Here is an 18,635-nt window from a genome sequence, read left to right on the forward strand (position 1 = left end):
CTGCCGTTTTTTGAGCAGTTCGCTATTGACATTTTGCCGGCTGTAAGAGCCTACACTCAGAAAAGTTTGACCATTGTCTACTTAAAAAAATTATGGCAACAAAGTGACACTTAATATAATTGAATAGATTTTAAGACCTTCAACTTTGATTAAAAATTATTGATTTGATTAAGTTAATTTAAACAAAACTATTAAATGCAAAATAATGAAATCATTGGTTGAAATATTTTGGATTTACTAATAATATGGAAAATGTTGAGTAAATCCAAATCAATTTTACAGGTAAAACTGATTAATATTTACTAGGTATCTGAAAAAAAAAGTAATTTAGATATACTAAATATCTGCGAAAAAGTTATTTAGATTTACTAAATTTCTGTGAAAAAGTTAATTAGATTTACTATTTAATAAGGTGGAATTAATTTACATTTACCAATTATCTGTATGATATTAATGTATATTTACTAATTTTATGGGTGAAATTGATGCCATTTTTTGAAATATTAGGATAAGAGTGATTTGGATTCAATAAATAAAATAAGTTACATCAACTCATAACTTGGAACAATGATACTTAATTCAACATATTTTAAACTGCAATTGGTATTTATCTTTTCATAAATTAATTGTTCAAATCAACTTATAATTGGTATCACATGACTTAAAATCTATTTAATGTTAGTGATTGTCACTTTGTTGCCATAATTGTTTTATGTTGAATCTATTAAATATTGTGCCTTCATGTTGCAATAATTTACTGAAGGTCAGTTAACAAAATTACCATATAGGAGAACAGCAGGTAAACATTTATTTGTGCAACTTTGTTTACACATACATTTTCAACATTTTTTGTTTGAAATGCACAAATACAAGGAAGGCTATAAGTAATCAGACATGAACATGTGTACAACAGGGATATGCATGCTGGCAATCTGTCTATTATGCATTTTGATCAAGGCTTATTATGAAGTGAGAAGGAAAGATGAGAGAGATCTACAAATTCCTCCAAAGTGCCAAATTACCTATGAGCGCTGTCCATCACTTGTGAGCATTGAGGGCCAGATGAGTCTTGGGTGTGATTCAAGGTTTGGTGTTTACATTTTGGCCTTTATCCCAGACTTAAGTCATCACAAGGATGTTTTGATTTGTTTTAACTCAGTTTTCATATCAAAATTTTAAAGGTTTTTTTGAATTCTGAAATCAGTGTGTCAAGTAATTCATTTGGTAGTTCATCTCCAACTAAAGTGGCACTCAAATCATTCATTTGTGCAAATTCAAATTCCTCTATCAAAACATACAACATGTGTATCCCTCATGTACACAACAGAATCACAGTAGCAAGTCCCTCAAATGAGTATGACACATTTTTCTGAACACACCTGAAGAGTAATTAACTGCAGCACTGAAACTCAGACAAAGCCTCGAAGTACACCATGTGACAGTGACTTAGTAATTCCTACAGAACACCCACAATATGTGAAACATCAACAACTACATCAGATAAAAACAGATGTATATTTTTCAAATTGGCAGGAGCTTTAAGGGCCTGCAAGCAGAGTGATACAATATTTCTGGAGAAAAAACAAAGGCTCTTGCTATTTGAGGCAGGCAAATTGCACTGGTAGCTTCCTCAGTGTCAGATCAGAACAGCTTGAGCTCACAACTAACAGTGGCACAAATCCCAGGTAAAGACCCAGCAGAATATTGTCCATCTCCATCATGGAGCTGTGAGGTGGTGTTGCAAGAACAACCAGAAGAATCATGAAAAACAAGAGGAGTGTCTGGTTTTGCGTCTGTGAAAGTGGACTGTGTCACTGGCATCCATATGTCCTAAGCTGATGGCCATGTGTTCATAGTCCATCAAGAAGCTCTGTGTTTTCAAAACACAACTCTCACTGTCCTGGTTATAATGCAGCATCATCATTTACTCGTTACTTCTGGAATACCAAGCTACAAAAACAAGTTACTTGTGGCAGTTGTAAGTCCAAAATATAACATCACACCCTTCAAATGAGTATGAATAACATGTTTTTTTCTGAACAAGAATTGAACACTTAACTACAGCACAGAATTACTGAGCACTCCAGTGTATTTAGGCTCTTAAGCCAGAAGCTTGTTCTTGAGGGTGTTCACTTTTGGGGAAAGCTTTGAACAATCCAGTTCAAGGAAGAGTTTCTGAAAGGCTTCAAAAGTGTACCTGAGCTCCTTGGGATAGGCTAGATTCACTGCATATGTCAAACCAATGAGCATGGCACAAGCCCTCGGAAAGTTACCCAGAGCAGTCAGGACCTTTGTTCCGTCTATCACGATTCCGATGTCCTCTGTACCCTCTGACAGATTAGTCTGGATGCTGTAGATTTTCATCTCTTGTACAGCAAGGTCCTGTGCCACACTGTCTTCATCTGCATCCTAAGATAACGAGAACATTTTGTATTTTAGACTGTACGGCTAAAGGAGATGGTCCTAAATAGAGCTTGAGAGATAAAGAGATATACATTTCAACTTACATCATACTCTTTAAAGAGCTGATCAGCAGATTCCCCAAGGTACAACATCAGACACCGGATGACAATGTCTCTGGTTATGTTGATGGTAGGATTGATTGGAGCCTGAAATAACATAAATTAATATTACTCAAGGTCAAGGCGCAGTTTTTGCTATGCTAGGAGGCTTAGACTTGTGTTATTTTTAAAGAAACCCCTGTCAATGATCCTTTATGTGCTGTCTGAGAGACCAGTCTTATGAAACACGTCCTGTCTTAACTGAGGTTTTCAGAGGACCAGCTATGACCCCAGAAAGTCACTGGTTAACATTTCCTCCTGCAGATTTAATATAAATAAAAAACATAATATGGCCAAACTTAGGATACCTTCAGTAGGATAGTCTGCAACCTCAATCCCGCGGTCCCGCCCTTTGAGTGGAAGAGGTTCAGAAGCCTGGGAGAGTATTCATCCAGCTTGGACATGAACTTTGATTCCAGGTGCACCGTTGTGATTCTGTGAAACTCCCCCTGGATCTAAAGGACAAATGATGTAAACAGTAAACCATATTTGATCTTTAAAAAAATACCTGAAAACATGATTTATGAGATGACAGTAACTTATATTTTGTATCAAATAATTGACCCCTCACAATTGCAAAGGAATGTTTCTGATTACTATACACTTGTAACTCACATTAGATGCCTCAAATAAAGCTGGCCATCTGGCTTTTATGTCCTCTATGGTGGGTGACTGGTTGACGATTTCATTTCTTCGGTGTGCAAAGGTTTTGGCCATCTTTTCTTTGATCAATTTGTTGTTGTCTCGTTTCCTTACTTCAGTTAGCAACTGAATCCTTTCCTGTTCTTGACTTTCCTCATCCTCTCCTGCTGGGTAAGGTGGGAGGTAGTTTACTTCTGCCTTTCGAGGCTTTTTCACATTCTTGGCAGATTTCTGGTCTGCAGGGCTCTTGCGCTTTAAGGCATTGCACATCACCTCAGGAACACCGTAACCACGGAGTTTGGTGCGATAATTTGCCATCTTGTATTTGAGGCTTTGTTGCCAGCCATAGTAACCTGAGAAGGAGCCAGGTTCCTTCAGACAAGGATATTTCTTGACAAGTGCCTCAGCAACATCACACATCTGTGCACTTGACGGATAAGCTGTATACATATATACAGTTTCAGCCAGCTTCTCCAATATGTCTGCCTTGACCTTTGAGGCAGTCAGAAGTGTTCCATTATTTCTGTAGTCTTCAACAGCTCTTTCAAGGTACATCTCAGTCTCATATGCAAACTGTGGAATGGGGAACTGCTTTGGCCATGGCTGACATCGTTCAGTGGTGCTTAACCGTCTTGGCAGGATAATGGTGTCCAGTGAAGATGATGTTCCAGCAGAGGACTCTGCATTTGATGCTGATGACTCTGCATTTGATGCTGATGACTCTGCATAAGATACTGATGACTCTGCATAAGATACTGAGTCACAGTCTGTTGATTGTTGACCAAAAGAAATGTCCAAACTTTCAACTTGCTGCAAGTTAAGAATTATCGGGGCAGCATAGACAACCTTTATCGTGTCTTTGTGTTTAATTTGGTCAGTTTTATGCAGAGTGAAGTAATTGTCAAAGTCTGAGTCCAAATATTGAAAACTGAACTCCTCAGAAATTCCAAAGTTCTCTTTCACAGTAGTTTGCAGCTCCTCCATAGTCGGTGGGATTCCTGATGGAAGGACCAACTTCTCAATTCGTTCGTCGATGATAACTCGCAGTTTTTCCTCCATCTCTGCCAGCCTGATAACGAGAATATCAACAGAAAGAAGCAGATGCTTAGACCACACATACAGTGAATAATACAATGAAGAGCCTAGAGTGTGACACCAGAAAAAAGAAACTACACAACAAATTCCGAAAGAATATTAATGACAACTGAAATACACTTGGATTTTCAAATAAAAAATATATTTCCTAATTCTGTCATCACATGATAAATCACTGACAAAATAAAAAAAATCAATGGAGCTCTGCTACTTTTTTGGGTATTGCCATGTATGTCATTAGTTATATGTCTAATGTAAATTAATGCTGCTATCATATGTGTTGGACCACTTTCAGTTTTATGAATTCAAAGTTGAAAAAAATAGTGAGTGTTTTTTAAGTATTTTTGCATTCAATCTTGACATCAAATTATTAACCATTCATATATGGAAATAAAATAATGTATTTAATATTCCCAAATCATTTAACCTTTTAATTCATCAATTTCTATAGGCTTTTTAAGATATATGTGTAGGAATCAACACCAAACAAGTTCATAATTATTAGTGGGACACTGGAATTATGGACTCCTGACAATGTATTTATGCATGCCATAATTTTAACCGTCATGAAATTGCACAAAATAAATTAAAATCCCAGTTACATGGACCAGAATACAGATAACATGATGCATGTACAGATGTCAAGTTCAATATAATGTCATTTACCTAAACCGAACAACAGATGTGACGTTTGAGTGTAACCAAGCGTTTTCCTCCCACACTGTATGCAGCCAAGGGGTAGACATCACCAAGTTTCTGCTGCTCCCAAAGTGCCATTTTCCCAGTGTCCTCCAACTGAAAAGATCTGAGGTGCTCTTCATACCAGGCAGCAAGTAACTTTACAATGAAGTGTACACAGTTGTCCAAAATAGCAATCTGAATAATCTCAGCAAAATCAGGAAGTCCGCCTGTAGAGCCGAAGGAAAGGATCATCCCAACATTGTACCTTGTTCCATAACAGGTGACAGTCTTGGCTAACAACACAGCAGACATAAGTGGTGATGTATCTCTTAAGGTTTCCTGGATGTCTGGATGCAGCACATTTAAAGGCACCTCAGATATTTTAGCAACACACAGTGCCTGCTTTCCACCATCTGTTTGCAGGTGGTATGCCATCATCATCTGGTGTCGTGTCGAAAGGGTCAACAAGACATTCCTGAAATTGTTAGTGTGCCTCACAACTTGCTTAAAAAAGCTGTGTTTCGCTTCAAAGCGCATTGTCCATACACCAACCAGAGGCCCATAATTTTCGATCAACGTAGGGTAGTGTTCCAAAAAATGGTGCTTGGGTTTCAGTGTCTCTTCTGGAAAAACTGCCAAAAATCTGTCACGATGTTCAGATATTTTAAAGTCCAGGTATGCAATTGTCTCAGGTGTATGAACAGGGGCAACCACCAGTTCAACAGTGTCTTTTAAAGTCAGAAGAACCTGCCAAGCAGAATCACCCTCGGGTATCAGTGAACCAACAATGAGTGGCAACAACCGTATTAGGGCCCAATTTTCATGAGCGTTTCCCCCTATAGATTTGCGACTTGTGTAACTTTGAGGGATTTCCTGAGGTCTATTGGTTTTGTCTGATCCCTTATAGGAGAAACATGTAATTAACTCATTAAGTTGAGTTAAATTAAAGTACTTGTTCTTAGTGAAAACCTGAATACACAATGCCAGTTCCCTTGGAACAATCCCTTCAAAGATATCATGAAGTACATCTGGTGGGTACCCAGAGACAAAGTGAAAGTGAGTCAATTTGTCAGTCAGTGGACATGACCGCTTTACACCAAAGGAATGTGTTAAACTAAGATTTTCTTTAACAGTTTGTACATGCAAACTATGGTCCTCCTTTGTACGAGGTGGAAATGCTCCACCTCGCACTTCATGTGCCTGGTACTTGGAAGAATGTCCAAGACAAAACCTACAGATGTATGGCCCTGTGAAACTTTCAACTAGTCCACTGATCGAATGTGCACCGAGATTATCAGCTGCAACACAGTGCACTGTTCCTTTAATACTTTTTCCAGCACTGGGAATGAAAACCCCTTCCTGTTCTAGAATGCAAAGATCTTTCAATAGTGGTTCCAAAACTACTTTGTATTCAAACTGTTTAACATCAACAGCTTTGCAAAGTAAAGCTAGGTTTATTGATGTTAATTCAGATTGCAACTCAGATTGCAAATTTGCCAAAACCCAATAAATGGCCGTAATTTTATGTTTTTTCCTTGAAGTCCCTAGTGGGTTACACACCTCAAAATCATCTACATAAAGGATTATTGAGAGTCGTTTGTCCTCTCCAGCATAAAAATCTTTTTGCTTGTAAAATTTACCATCAAAAATTGACTTAATATATCCAGTGCTGTTTGAACAACTGGATAAGATTCCCTCTGCGATGTCTTTATTCTTCACGATTTCCTGCAAAGTTTTGAGAATGGGCACATACTGAAAGGTCTTGTTCTTTTGAAAATCAAGAATATATTCAACAGGGTCAACACACAGGAAATGCTCCTTAAAATACCTTCTTCTCTTGAAAGCAGAACTAAGAGGACCACCTGCTCCTAGTGCTGTACTAATGGGATGGAAGTTGCACAGTTGTTCTGCCAAGTCAGTTATGATGGCCTGGTCTACAGTGCAATTATTTAATCTGAATGTTGAATCAAGTGTATTTCTAACAACAGCTACAGATGCTGAAGATGAAATGAAGTGAAGGTCTTCAACCAAAGTATCAATGCACCTCACAGATGCATTACAGGTGCTCTCTAGCTTCAGCAGAAGCAAGCCAATTCTTTTCAGAACTAGGTATGATGCACATTCAGGATCACAATCTAAACTTGTTCCCTCATCAGCACTGGCCTCTGGTATATCAGAGAGGTCGGCTGTCTGATTATAGTGTCTCTCATACACAGCTTGCTTAAGATCACTTAAAGAATAAGGTTGGTGTTTTCTGCTTTTGTGTTTCAGAAATGTATTGTAAATATTTGTCCTAAAACTGCACCCTTCAAATACACAAAAGACAGTTTCATGGCCTTTGAGATGATTTCCAATATGCTGAAAGAAGTCCTTCTCAGTAGAACAAACAGCATCACAAACTAAACACTTAAAAGTGGAGATGATATTTGGATGTAGGCTTTCCTTAGCTGCATGGTACCTGGACAAATGTGTGCGAAGCGCACTCTGCGTTTTGAATGTGCAAGGGCAACTACCATAGAGACATGGCTGAGATTGCCCACGACCAAATGTTGCGTGCTGTAGTCTGTAATGCTTTAGTAGGTTCCCTTTTGTAGCAAACAAAGTCCTGCAGATCTTACACTGCCATCCCATAGGGAAAAACCTAAAGTAATGAGACAAAAAGGCCCCATTAGTGCTGGGCGGTATGACCAAAAATGTATATCACGGTATTTTTCAAAATTCCTACAGTTACACGGTATATGACGGTATTTTTTTTTCATGCATAATCAGGTGCTCACAGCATTTTCTACTGGTTGAGAGAGGAATTACTAGCCCCTTTTAGATAGAAAAGGTGGCACATTTGCTGCAAGGTAAAGGCAGCACTCTGTCTATCTGTAAGGGAGGTGTAATTTTCCTCTCTCAACCACTTTCTCATTCCTTCTACCCAAGAAGCGCCACTGTCACATGTGACATGACGTGAAGCACGAAGTTGGGCATGAACAGTGACATACAAGATATGCATCGGAAGAAATGTGGTGACACTTGATAGATTTACTTAATCATAGACCCGTGGCCCATCAACAGTGTCGCGCAGCGTAGCGTTTCGAACGTTGTGTAATCAAATACAACGGTATATTAAAAATTCATATCATAACGAAAATATACACCGGTGTTCGGTGTGAACCGGTATACTGCCCATCACTAGGCCCTATTAACTTGTAGTATAACTGATTAAGTAGTAACCTACTTCAGTAATAGTGCTAATAATTACATGATGTACAGTGAGATGTAAAAATTGAGGACAAAACTAAAATCAGTTTTGGTTCTTTTTCAATCTTGTACATTTGAATTATTTTTGTCTGTCATCTAAATAATTTTCGCAACAAATGTGTACACACTAAATGTCATCATAATTAACTGCATATATATGAAAAACATGTTCTATATTTTTTGCTGCTTTCATTTAAAATTCAGGTTGGATGTTCAGGTTAAACTGTATGAAATTTGCTTAACCAGCAAATGTCGACAACAGGGTATTGCAAAACAGTGAACAAACCTTTACACAATATACTGTATGTGAAATGTAGTATAACAGCATGTATTGTATAGTAAGTGCAATACATACCTGTGATCTTGATGTGTTGATAGATTCCCTATGCACCTAGAAAGAAATACATAGCTTTAAGTCATCTGGATGAATTAATATGTTAAGCACAAACTCAGAAGAGAGGATATCTGAAGATCAACTCAAATAACCAATAACAGTTCACACTTGCTTTTGTACAGTGAGGTCCATTATTATTACTTGGATGGTAATCATAACATTTGTTTTCTGTTCCTCAGGCTTTGGAAAGGGATAAAAATAAAAGCTGTATTTATGTCTGCCTGTCATAGACTGTCACACGATCATCACCTATTAATTTGCACAACATGATAATTTGTTACATATATACCAGAATAATAATATAATTTTCATAACTGTGACTAGAATTTTCCATGCCAATAAATATCCATGCTAAATAAATTAGCACTATGCATTGACTATGCAAATAGGAGGGCAAGTAGGTAAGTGCAAAAAGTGTCATTAGTTATAGTGCTCTACTACTTGATTCCATAAACTTTTATTACAGTATACAGCAGTACTTGACCTTTAAGAGGATTATAATTGCAAAAACACAGACACCCTGACACACAAAATACCAGTTTATGCATCATCACTCAACAGTTCCCTACTTCACATTCACCCCAGGCAGAAAGCAATCGAAACAGTATCAAGCATTAAGAAATGCATTCAAAAAAAAAAAACGTGTGTTGGGGGGGGGGTTCACATAACATGTAGGTGTTATGTATCATGGTACAGTGTACAGCTTCGAATGTTTAGGAGCAAACGGGCATTAAGGAATGTCGAAGCATCCATCTTGCAGCTCAGAGTTAGCACCGTGCTCTTCATTACTGACCTCTAACCAGCGTTCTCAAACAGCATTAGTGTAAAGTGTTGTCACCACGACCTACAACCAACAGTTTGAAAACACGATCGACACAGAATAAATGGGGGGCTTATCTTATTCGAACGACCGGGGAACTTGACCGTGTTGGCCAACGTAAAAAGTGTTTAAGAACGTATAGTATGCCGCCGCTGCCCCCACCCGCCACCACCGCTACAACCACCACCACTGCTAGCACCACTACCGCCACTCTGAAAAGTAGTAAAGCCAGTAAATGTACCGTTTTTGACGGTTACTCAAGTATAAAGTGACAGTCGAGCACAGCATACCCGATAACACGAAGTGTGTAACTAACGTTTTAAACTCACCTCTCAGAACAACGTGTTTGCCGTCTTGCTCACTGTAGCTAGCTTGTTATGGTGGGGGAGGGGTGAAAGCTCCGGCTGACTTTGAATCGCGATATTGATTAAACTTGCCAGTAAACTACTGCCAGTGAACTTGTTAGGTAACTCGCAGTAACGCAGAACAACGTTCAAGTTGGGACAACGTAGCTATTAAGTGTTATTATAGAAGCCTCTTACCTTGAGAAAATGGCAGTGGAGACGGTTGTGACATCAACGTCCGTGTGGCGCAAATGTCTTGGGCGGAAGTGTACGGCGATTAAAACCAAAGAGTCCCTATTGAGTAAAATGTATTTATTTTTCGACATTGTTGACTTTACTGATAAAATATGATTAAATTACACTCAGTGATTTTCAGCTGATATTACTCAAACAAAAATGAGTAAAATGCAGTTGATAGATAATTCAAATTTGATTAAATCAACATAATAATATACCAAACCGCAAATAGTCTTTTTTTTCATGTAAAGGTTACTAGTATTTATTTTGTAAATATTAATTTAGCCCAGTCACACTTTTTAGAGTGTAGATTGCACGAAAATGGCATGTTCCAAGTTCACTGTTAAAAGAAAAGTGGACAGTGAAAACTGGCAATTCGAAGAAGAATGGACTGAAAAATTTGCATTCATTCTCCCTCCAACCAGCACAAGACCCATGTGCTTAATATGCTAGGAGACTATAGCTGTGATGAAGATTTCTAATTTGAAACGGCATGATGAGACGAAGCACAGGAATTTTGGGGAGACATTAACCCTGCACACAGGTGAACATCCTGGGAACCGACATTGAGATGGTGACATCTTATAAGTACCTGGGAGTTCACCTGAACAACAAGCTGGACTGGACTGATCACACTGCAGCAACATATAATAAAGGTCAGAGCAGACTGTATCTGCTGAGGAAGCTCAGGTCCTTTGGAGTGCAGGGGGCACTCCTGACCTCTTTCTATGACTCTGTGGTTTTTTTTCTATGGAGTAGTCTGCTGGAGCAGCAGCATCTCAGCAGCAGACAGGAGGAGACTTGATACACTTATCAAGAAGGCCAGCTCCACCCTGGGATGCCCTCTTGACCCAGTGCAGGTGGTGGGAGAGAGCAGGATGATGAACAAGCTGTCATCGCTGCTAATTCAGGAGTCCCGCCCCCTGCAGGTCACTCTCACAGCACTGGGCAGCTCCTTCAGCAACAGACTGATACACCCTAAGTGTGTGAAGGAGAGGTATCGCAGGTCCTTCCTTCCTGCTGCTGTCAGACTGTACAACCAGCACTGCTCCCAGTAACCTATAGACCTCACCCTGTACTACACTACACTGTGCAGTATGTCTGCACAAAGGTCACTTCTGTTTTTGCACATCTGGTCAATTTCCTTAACACCCATATTTATTCCATATTTATTATCTGTATTTAAAATTTAGGTTTAAAAAACAAAAAACAAAAAAAACAAAAAAACTGCTGTTAATTTTGCACTATATCATGTAAATATGTATATATGTCTATTTATTTCTTCCCTTTTTAATTGTATTGCTTATTTTGCTATTGGTTCTGTTCTTGTAATATGTTTCTGTTTTTGTAATATTCTGTCGCTGCTGTGACAAACAAATTTCCCCGTCTGTGGGACATTAAAGGATTTCTGATTCTGATTCCTCCAATCGACATGAAAAGGAGGTGGTCTATCTCTCTGCTCATCTCCCATAAAAGACTAAATCTGTTACTGTTCCTCCTTGGGTCTTGTACTCCAAAATTACCTAAATGATTTCTCTATCCTTTTCATGTCAGTTGGATAGATGGACCCTCAACCCATCGCAATGACCAATTAGGATTAGGCAGGTACAGCCCAAGGGACTTTAAGAAGGCCCCTACGAGTAGAGACGGGGGGTGCCACTTGGAAAACCTCCTAAGCGCAAAGGCCAAGGTTTTGAGGGAGCAGAGGGCAGAGCATATTGGCATAGTTTTGTCCACAGATTTGATAATATCAGAAAGTGGCCGCTTCTGACCGGGACTCAAGGCGCTAGATTCTGTTTTAATAAAGATTGCTTCTTCATTCCACCCGCCTTGCCTCCGCAGACTCCTTTTATGATCAAACTACACGCCGACACCTTTGAGAAGAACAGCCCAGAAACCACACCATGCTCAAAAAATTTGGCCCAGAACTAAGACCAGCCAGCGTACTGTTCAGACAGTAACCACAGCTTCTCTGACTATAGTTTTGTACACAGTCATATCCTGCGTGAAGGCCGAATCTGTCACACCGCGGTGAGGGATGTCCTGTCTTGGTTTTTTTGTCTTGTGAATTTCATGTTTTATTTTGAAAAGTAACTCTCCTCTCGTTTCAGGTCACTTGCCCTTCCTCTTGTGTCACCGGTCTGGCGTCTTCCCTGATCCCTGATTGTTTCCACCTGTGCTCCCTCCCCTCATGTGTATATAGTCTTTGTCTTTCCCTGTCTTCGTTGCCAGAGTATTTCGTTCGTTTTCGTCGAGTACGTCCAGCCTATCTCACAGCCTTGTTCATAGCCTTGTATTTCGAGAAAGTTAAGTATTGTCAAGTTTTGTTTTTTGCATATAGTTTTCCTCTGTGGTAGAGTGATTTTGAGTTGGATATCTTTTGGTCAGAATTTTTGGTTCGTTGTTAGTTAAGTTTCATAGCGTTTGCTTTCCCTCCTGTTGGAGTGTTTTCCGTTCTTTAAAATTTCTCAGCCTTATTTAGAGTAGACTAATTTTCATAGCCTGTGTGCCTTCCTCCTTCGGGAGCGACTTTAGTTTGAGTAATTTTTATAAACTTCTAGTTTCTTAAGATCAGTGTAGTTATCTCCTTTTTCTCCTACGGGAGCTTCTTTTGTTCTTGTTGTGTTTTTTTTTAGTGTGGTCCGTTGGACCTATAGTGTTCACAGCCTGTTCTGTTATCACTCTGGCTACAGAGGAACTGTATTAAAAAATAAAGCCTGTCTGTACTACTGCCCTCCTGCATCTGAGTCCTCAGTTTCTGCCAAGCCTGACAGAATACTCTGGCCAGAAATGGACCCAGCAGAGGCAGAACTGCTACCGGGAGTCCTGCGTGACCAAGAAGCCCGCATCTCACGCCAGGAGGAGTTCCGGAGTGCCATGGCGGCGCAGATGGGTCAGATCTCGGCGCAACTACAGGGACTGCTCGCGCAGCCCCCTCGACCCACCGCACCGGCTCCCGTACCACCGACTCCACCTACTCCGCCCACTCCTCACTTTGGAGCGGGTAGCAGATTGGCTCCACTAGCTCAATACTCCGGGGAACCAGGACTATGTAAGACATTTATCATAGACTGTTCCATTCACTTTGAATTAACCCCCCACGCATTTCCCAATGACCGAGTAAAGATCGCCTTCATGATCTCGCACCTAACCAGGAGAGCCAAAGCCTGGGCGTCCGCTGAATGTAGCAGGAGATCGGCTGTCTGTAACACTCTTGGAGACTTTGAGGCGGCGCTAAAGAGAACCTTCGATCCGGTGGCAGACGACCGTGAAAAGGCTCAAGAGTTAAGTGGATTAAGACAAGGCAAAGACTCCGTGTGTGATTATGCTATTCGTTTTCGCACACTTTCAGCTGAGAGTGGGTGGAATTCCACAGCTTTGTATGATGTGTTTTTTAAGGGGCTAGCAGCCCCGATCCAGGATCTGCTTGTTCCCCTCAATTTGCCCGCAGGATTGGACAACCTCATCGCGCTCGCCATCCGGACGGATAATCGACTTCGCCAGCTCAGACGATACCGGGGAGGAAGTACGGGCACGGCGGGAGGAGCACCGCTCACTACCGTTCCAAGCCGCCCGTTCACTCATGACGCCTCGCCGACCCCACGTCATCAATCCGCGACTGAGGGAGAGATCGAACCCATGCAGCTGGGCAGAGCGCGGCTGTCAGAGGAGGAGAGGCGGAGACGGCAGTTGGAGGGAAGGTGTTTTTACTGTGGGGAAACGGGGCACCTTGTAACCACCTGTCCAACCAAACGAACCCCGACGGTGAGTTTTAGTCGCAGCTGCAAGCTCTGTTTCACGCGCCTTGACCAAAGTGAAGGTAATGCACCACACGGACACGAACCTCAATGCACTTATTGACTCTGGGGCAGATGAGAGTCTGATGGACTGGGGTTTAGCAGAGAGATTGGGGATTAAATCTGAACCCCTGGTTAAGCCCGTCAGGGCCCGCTCTCTCAACGGTAAGGAACTTTTTACTATCACTCACATCAGCGAACCCGTCCACCTGCACATTAAGGATCATGAAGAGGAAATTCGTTTTTTTTTATTTAGGTCTACCTCACACACACTCATTCTGGGCCAACCATGGCTGTTTCGCCACAACCCCCAGGTAGATTGGAGGTCTGGAGACATCATCAGATGGGGAAAGGACTGTTTAAGACATTGTATGGGCATAACCAGGGGCAAAGAAGCTGAGATTAACCTGTTCTCTGTCAACCCTACTACAGAACCTGAATACCCGGACCTGAACCTGGTACCCACCTGCTACTACCAGCTTCGGGAAGTTTTTAGTAAGTCCAAAGCTCTATCTCTCCCCCCACACCGCCCATACGACTGCGCCATCGACCTGATTCCTGGATCCCCCATACCTAAGGGCCGCCTGTACTCTGTTTCCGGACCAGAAAAAGAGGCCATGAGAGAGTACCTCACCACGTCACTAAAAGCTGGTCTCATCCGCCCTTCATCATCGCCAGCTGGGGCAGGCTTCTTCTTTGTGGATAAGAAAGATGGGTCTCTGAGACCCTGCATAGACTATAGCCCGCTCAGTGACATTACAATAAAAAATCGCTATCCACTCCCTCTCATGTCATCTGTCTTTGACCAAATCCAACAGGCCAAAGTGTTCACTAAGCTCGACCTACGCAACGCCTACCACTTGGTCCGAATAAGAGAGGGGGATGAGTGGAAGACCGGTTTCAATACTCCGAGTGGCCATTACGAGTATCTGGTCATGCCATTCGGTCTCACCAATGCCCCCGCCGTTTTTCAAGCCATGATAAATGATGTGTTGAGGGACTTCTTGGATCATTTTGTCTATGTGTATTTGGACGATATTTTGATTTACTCACCTGACATTGACACTCACCAAGACCATGTGACCAAAGTTCTTAAAAGACTCCTAGAAAATCACTCTTATGTGAAGGCCGAGAAAAGTGTATTTCATGCCGACACCGTCTCCTTCCTGGGCTTCATCGTAGCCCCTGGAAGAGTTCAGATGGCCCCGGCTAAAATTAGCGCTGTGGCCGAATGGCCCACACCTGATAGCCGCAAGAAGGTTCAGCAATTTTTGGGGTTTGCTAACTTTTACAGGCGGTTTATCAGAGGCTTTAGCGCAATAGCTGCTCCTCTTCATGCTCTTACCTCCACTCAGGTGCAGTTCCACTGGTCGCCTGCAGCAGAGAAGGCATTCCAGGATCTCAAGCTCCGCTTCACTTCAGCCCCCATCCTCACCATGCCGGACCCTCAGCGGCAGTTCGTGGTCGAAGTAGACGCATCAAACGAAGGGGTTGGAGCCATCCTCTCCCAACGATCGGAAAAGGATGGCAAGATACACCCATGCGCCTTCCTGTCGCGGCGGCTGTCCAGAGCTGAAAGGAACTATGATGTGGGCAACCGAGAACTACTGGCGGTCAAACTTGCCCTCGAAGAGTGGAGGCATTGGCTAGAGGGGGCCGAACAACTGTTCATAGTCTGGACTGATCACCGAAATCTCGAGTACATCAGAAAAGCTAAGAGGCTAAACTCTCGCCAGGCCAGGTGGGCGCTCTTTTTTAACCGTTTCTCTTTCTCTCTTTCCTACAGGCCGGGGTCCCGGAACGTCAAGCCAGACGCGCTATCCCGGTTATTCGACCCCGAGCCTGTTGCCAAGGAACCTGAAACCATCCTTCCACTAACCTGTGTGGTAGGAGCGGTCTCCTGGCAGATAGAAGAAGAGGTGAAGCAGGCTAATGGTGGGGTTCCATCACCTCGTGGGTGCCCAGATAATCGAGTGTTTGTGCCGGCCGGGCTGCGCCCACAGGTGATTCATTTGGCTCATACCTCACTGCTTTCATGTCACCCGGGAGTTCAGAGAACGATGTTCGTCATCTCTCGGCGGTTCTGGTGGCCATCCATGGAGCCGGAGGTTCGGGAGTACGTGGAGGAATGCTCGGTCTGCGCCCGCAACAAGACATCCTCCCGGCCTCGAATGGGCCTCCTGCAGCCACTTCCCATCCCCTCCAGACCGTGGTCAGACATCTCCATGGACTTCGTCACGGGGCTCCCGGTATCCCAAGGTAACACCACTGTCCTCACAGTGGTAGACCGTTTCTCTAAAATGGTCAAATTTATTGCCTTGCCTAAACTACCCTCCGCCAAAGAGATGGCGGAGGTCATGATGAACCAGGTTTTCAGGATTCACGGATTCCCCAAAGACATTGTTTCCGACCGGGGGCCCCAGTTCGTATCACGGTTCTGGAGGGAGTTCTGTAGGTTCATCGGCGCCAAGGCCAGCCTGACCTCAGGATACCACCCGGAGGCCAACGGCCAGACCGAGCGCCTCAACCAACAATTGGAAACCGGCCTCCGGTGCCTACTCTCCCAGAATCCCTCGACATGGAGCAAGAACCTGGTCTGGGTTGAGTATGCCCACAATTCATTACCCACATCTGCTACAGGCTTCTCACCATTCAAATGTGCTTACGGTTATCAACCCCCAGTTTTTCCAGAGAACGAACGGGAGGTTTCGGTCCCCTCTGCCCACGCCATGATTCGACGCTGCCACCGCATCTGGGCAGCCGCCCGCCAGGTGCTAATCCGACAGGGGGATCGGGTGAAGAAGGCGGCAGACCGCAAGAGGCGTCCTGCCCCAGCTTATCAGGTGGGCCAGAAGGTGTGGCTCTCGGCCAAGGACCTGCACCTTAAGGTTCCCTCCAAGAAGCTAGCCCCTCGGTTCGTGGGACCATTCCCTGTCACCCAGATCATCGGACCTGCAGCTGTGCGCCTTCGTCTGCCCCGGTCCCTTCGTGTGCATCCCACATTCCATGTCAGCCAGATCAAACCTGTCAAGGAAAGCCAAATGGTTCCGGCCACCACGGCCCCTCCACCACCCGAGGTAATTGAAGGGGGTCCGGTGTACAAGGTAAAGCAGCTGTTGGCAGTACGCAACCGGGGCCGGGGCAGACAGTATCTAGTGGACTGGGAGGGCTACGGACCTGAAGAGAGGCAGTGGATCCCTTCCCGCCACATCGTGGACCCCACCCTCATTGATGACTTTCATAAAAATAACCCTGGTCAGCCTGGGCCGTCAAGTGTCGGCTGTAGAGGGGGGGGGGTACTGTCACACCGCGGTGAGGGATGTCCTGTCTTGGTTTTTTTTGTCTTGTGAATTTCATGTTTTATTTTGAAAAGTAACTCTCCTCTCGTTTCAGGTCACTTGCCCTTCCTCTTGTGTCACCGGTCTGGCGTCTTCCCTGATCCCTGATTGTTTCCACCTGTGCTCCCTCCCCTCATGTGTATATAGTCTTTGTCTTTCCCTGTCTTTGTTGCCAGAGTATTTCGTTCGTTTTCGTCGCGTACGTCCAGCCTATCTCACAGCCTTGTTCATAGCCTTGTATTTCGAGAAAGTTAAGTATTGTCAAGTTTTGTTTTTTGCATATAGTTTCCTCTGTGGTAGAGTGATTTTGAGTTGGATATCTTTTGGTCAGAATTTTTGGTTCGTTGTTAGTTAAGTTTCATAGCGTTTGCTTTCCCTCCTGTTGGAGTGTTTTCCGTTCTTTAAAATTTCTCAGCCTTATTTAGAGTAGACTAATTTTCATAGCCTGTGTGCCTTCCTCCTTCGGGAGCGACTTTAGTTTGAGTAATTTTTATAAACTTCTAGTTTCTTAAGATCAGTGTAGTTATCTCCTTTTTCTCCTACGGGAGCTTCTTTTGTTCTTGTTGTGTTTTTTTTAGTGTGGTCCGTTGGACCTATAGTGTTCACAGCCTGTTCTGTTATCACTCTGGCTACAGAGGAACTGTATTAAAAAATAAAGCCTGTCTGTACTACTGCCCTCCTGCATCTGAGTCCTCAGTTTCTGCCAAGCCTGACAGAATCTAAAGTCTGCCTAAATAACTCTACCACTTTGAGTAATCAGCATTCTTATCCAATGAATGAACACACAAACACTCTTTGACACAGAAATGATTATGTCATTGTATGTGCCACTCTGCATCTTACCCTAACTAATTTTCCTGCTCTCACTAACCTAGGGATTAACTGAGAAACACTGGTATTTAGTGAGTTCAGTACCATAGTCGGTGTTTATTTGGCTTTATTTGTCTTTTTTTGTAACTTCTGCTCTTGATGTTCTGTTTGAGTTTTGTTTAGCTAACATAGAGAGTTAACCAGTGTCCAGCTGGTTACAGAGCTGCTCAGGTGTTGCCAATTTTCATGAACTGACAGATGAACTCTTTCAAACTATGGATTATGCATTTGCATTCGTGCTCTCAAGATCAAACATCAAGCCACGTCATGAGACCAAAGGGGATGTTGGGATCTCCCCTCTCAGCTCCTCTTCTCCTGGATCTCCTGAGCTCAACAGCTGCTAAGAGTTGCCATATGCAGTTCCAGCAGGCCCACAGAATTTTTCTGCCCAGTGGAAACCATGTCTTGCTAGTATGCAAACTCAGTTAGCACTTGTAGCTGTGACACAAATGCCTGTTTTTCCATTATATTAATAATTTTCCAGTCTGGGATCATTAAAGTAATTCTATCTATCTATATCTGTGTGCATGGCTCTACTTGGTATGGCTTGGCGTGGCAGGGATTTGCATTTCCACCAGAGCTGGGCTACCTGCTTGAAGGTGTGTCT

The 18,635-nt window shown here is 42.9% G+C and overlaps 1 protein-coding gene across 9 annotated transcripts; it reads right to left on the reverse strand.

The window, feature by feature from the left end:
* Window positions 1-785: 785 nt before the first annotated feature.
* LOC115572054 (uncharacterized) lies at window positions 786-10,326 on the reverse strand. Of its 9 annotated transcripts, XM_030401824.1 has the most exons (7): window positions 9,985-10,326; window positions 8,584-8,619; window positions 7,438-7,620; window positions 3,177-4,272; window positions 2,870-3,016; window positions 2,508-2,609; window positions 786-2,409 (listed from the first exon to the last, which is right to left on the reverse strand). In XM_030401824.1, exons 1-7 carry the CDS (start codon window positions 10,110-10,112, stop codon window positions 2,101-2,103), a joined length of 2,001 nt encoding a protein of 666 aa, XP_030257684.1. In that variant the 5' UTR covers window positions 10,113-10,326; the 3' UTR covers window positions 786-2,100. The 9 variants fall into 9 exon arrangements, with proteins under 9 accessions (XP_030257684.1, XP_030257685.1, XP_030257686.1 ...); XM_030401825.1 differs by lacking the exon at window positions 7,438-7,620; XM_030401826.1 differs by having other exon boundaries at window positions 4,965-7,620; window positions 8,584-10,092.
* Between the last annotated feature and the right edge of the window lie 8,309 nt (window positions 10,327-18,635).

The sequence above is a fragment of the Sparus aurata genome, chromosome 21, assembly GCF_900880675.1.
Source record: "Sparus aurata chromosome 21, fSpaAur1.1, whole genome shotgun sequence".
Taxonomy (NCBI): domain Eukaryota; kingdom Metazoa; phylum Chordata; class Actinopteri; order Spariformes; family Sparidae; genus Sparus; species Sparus aurata.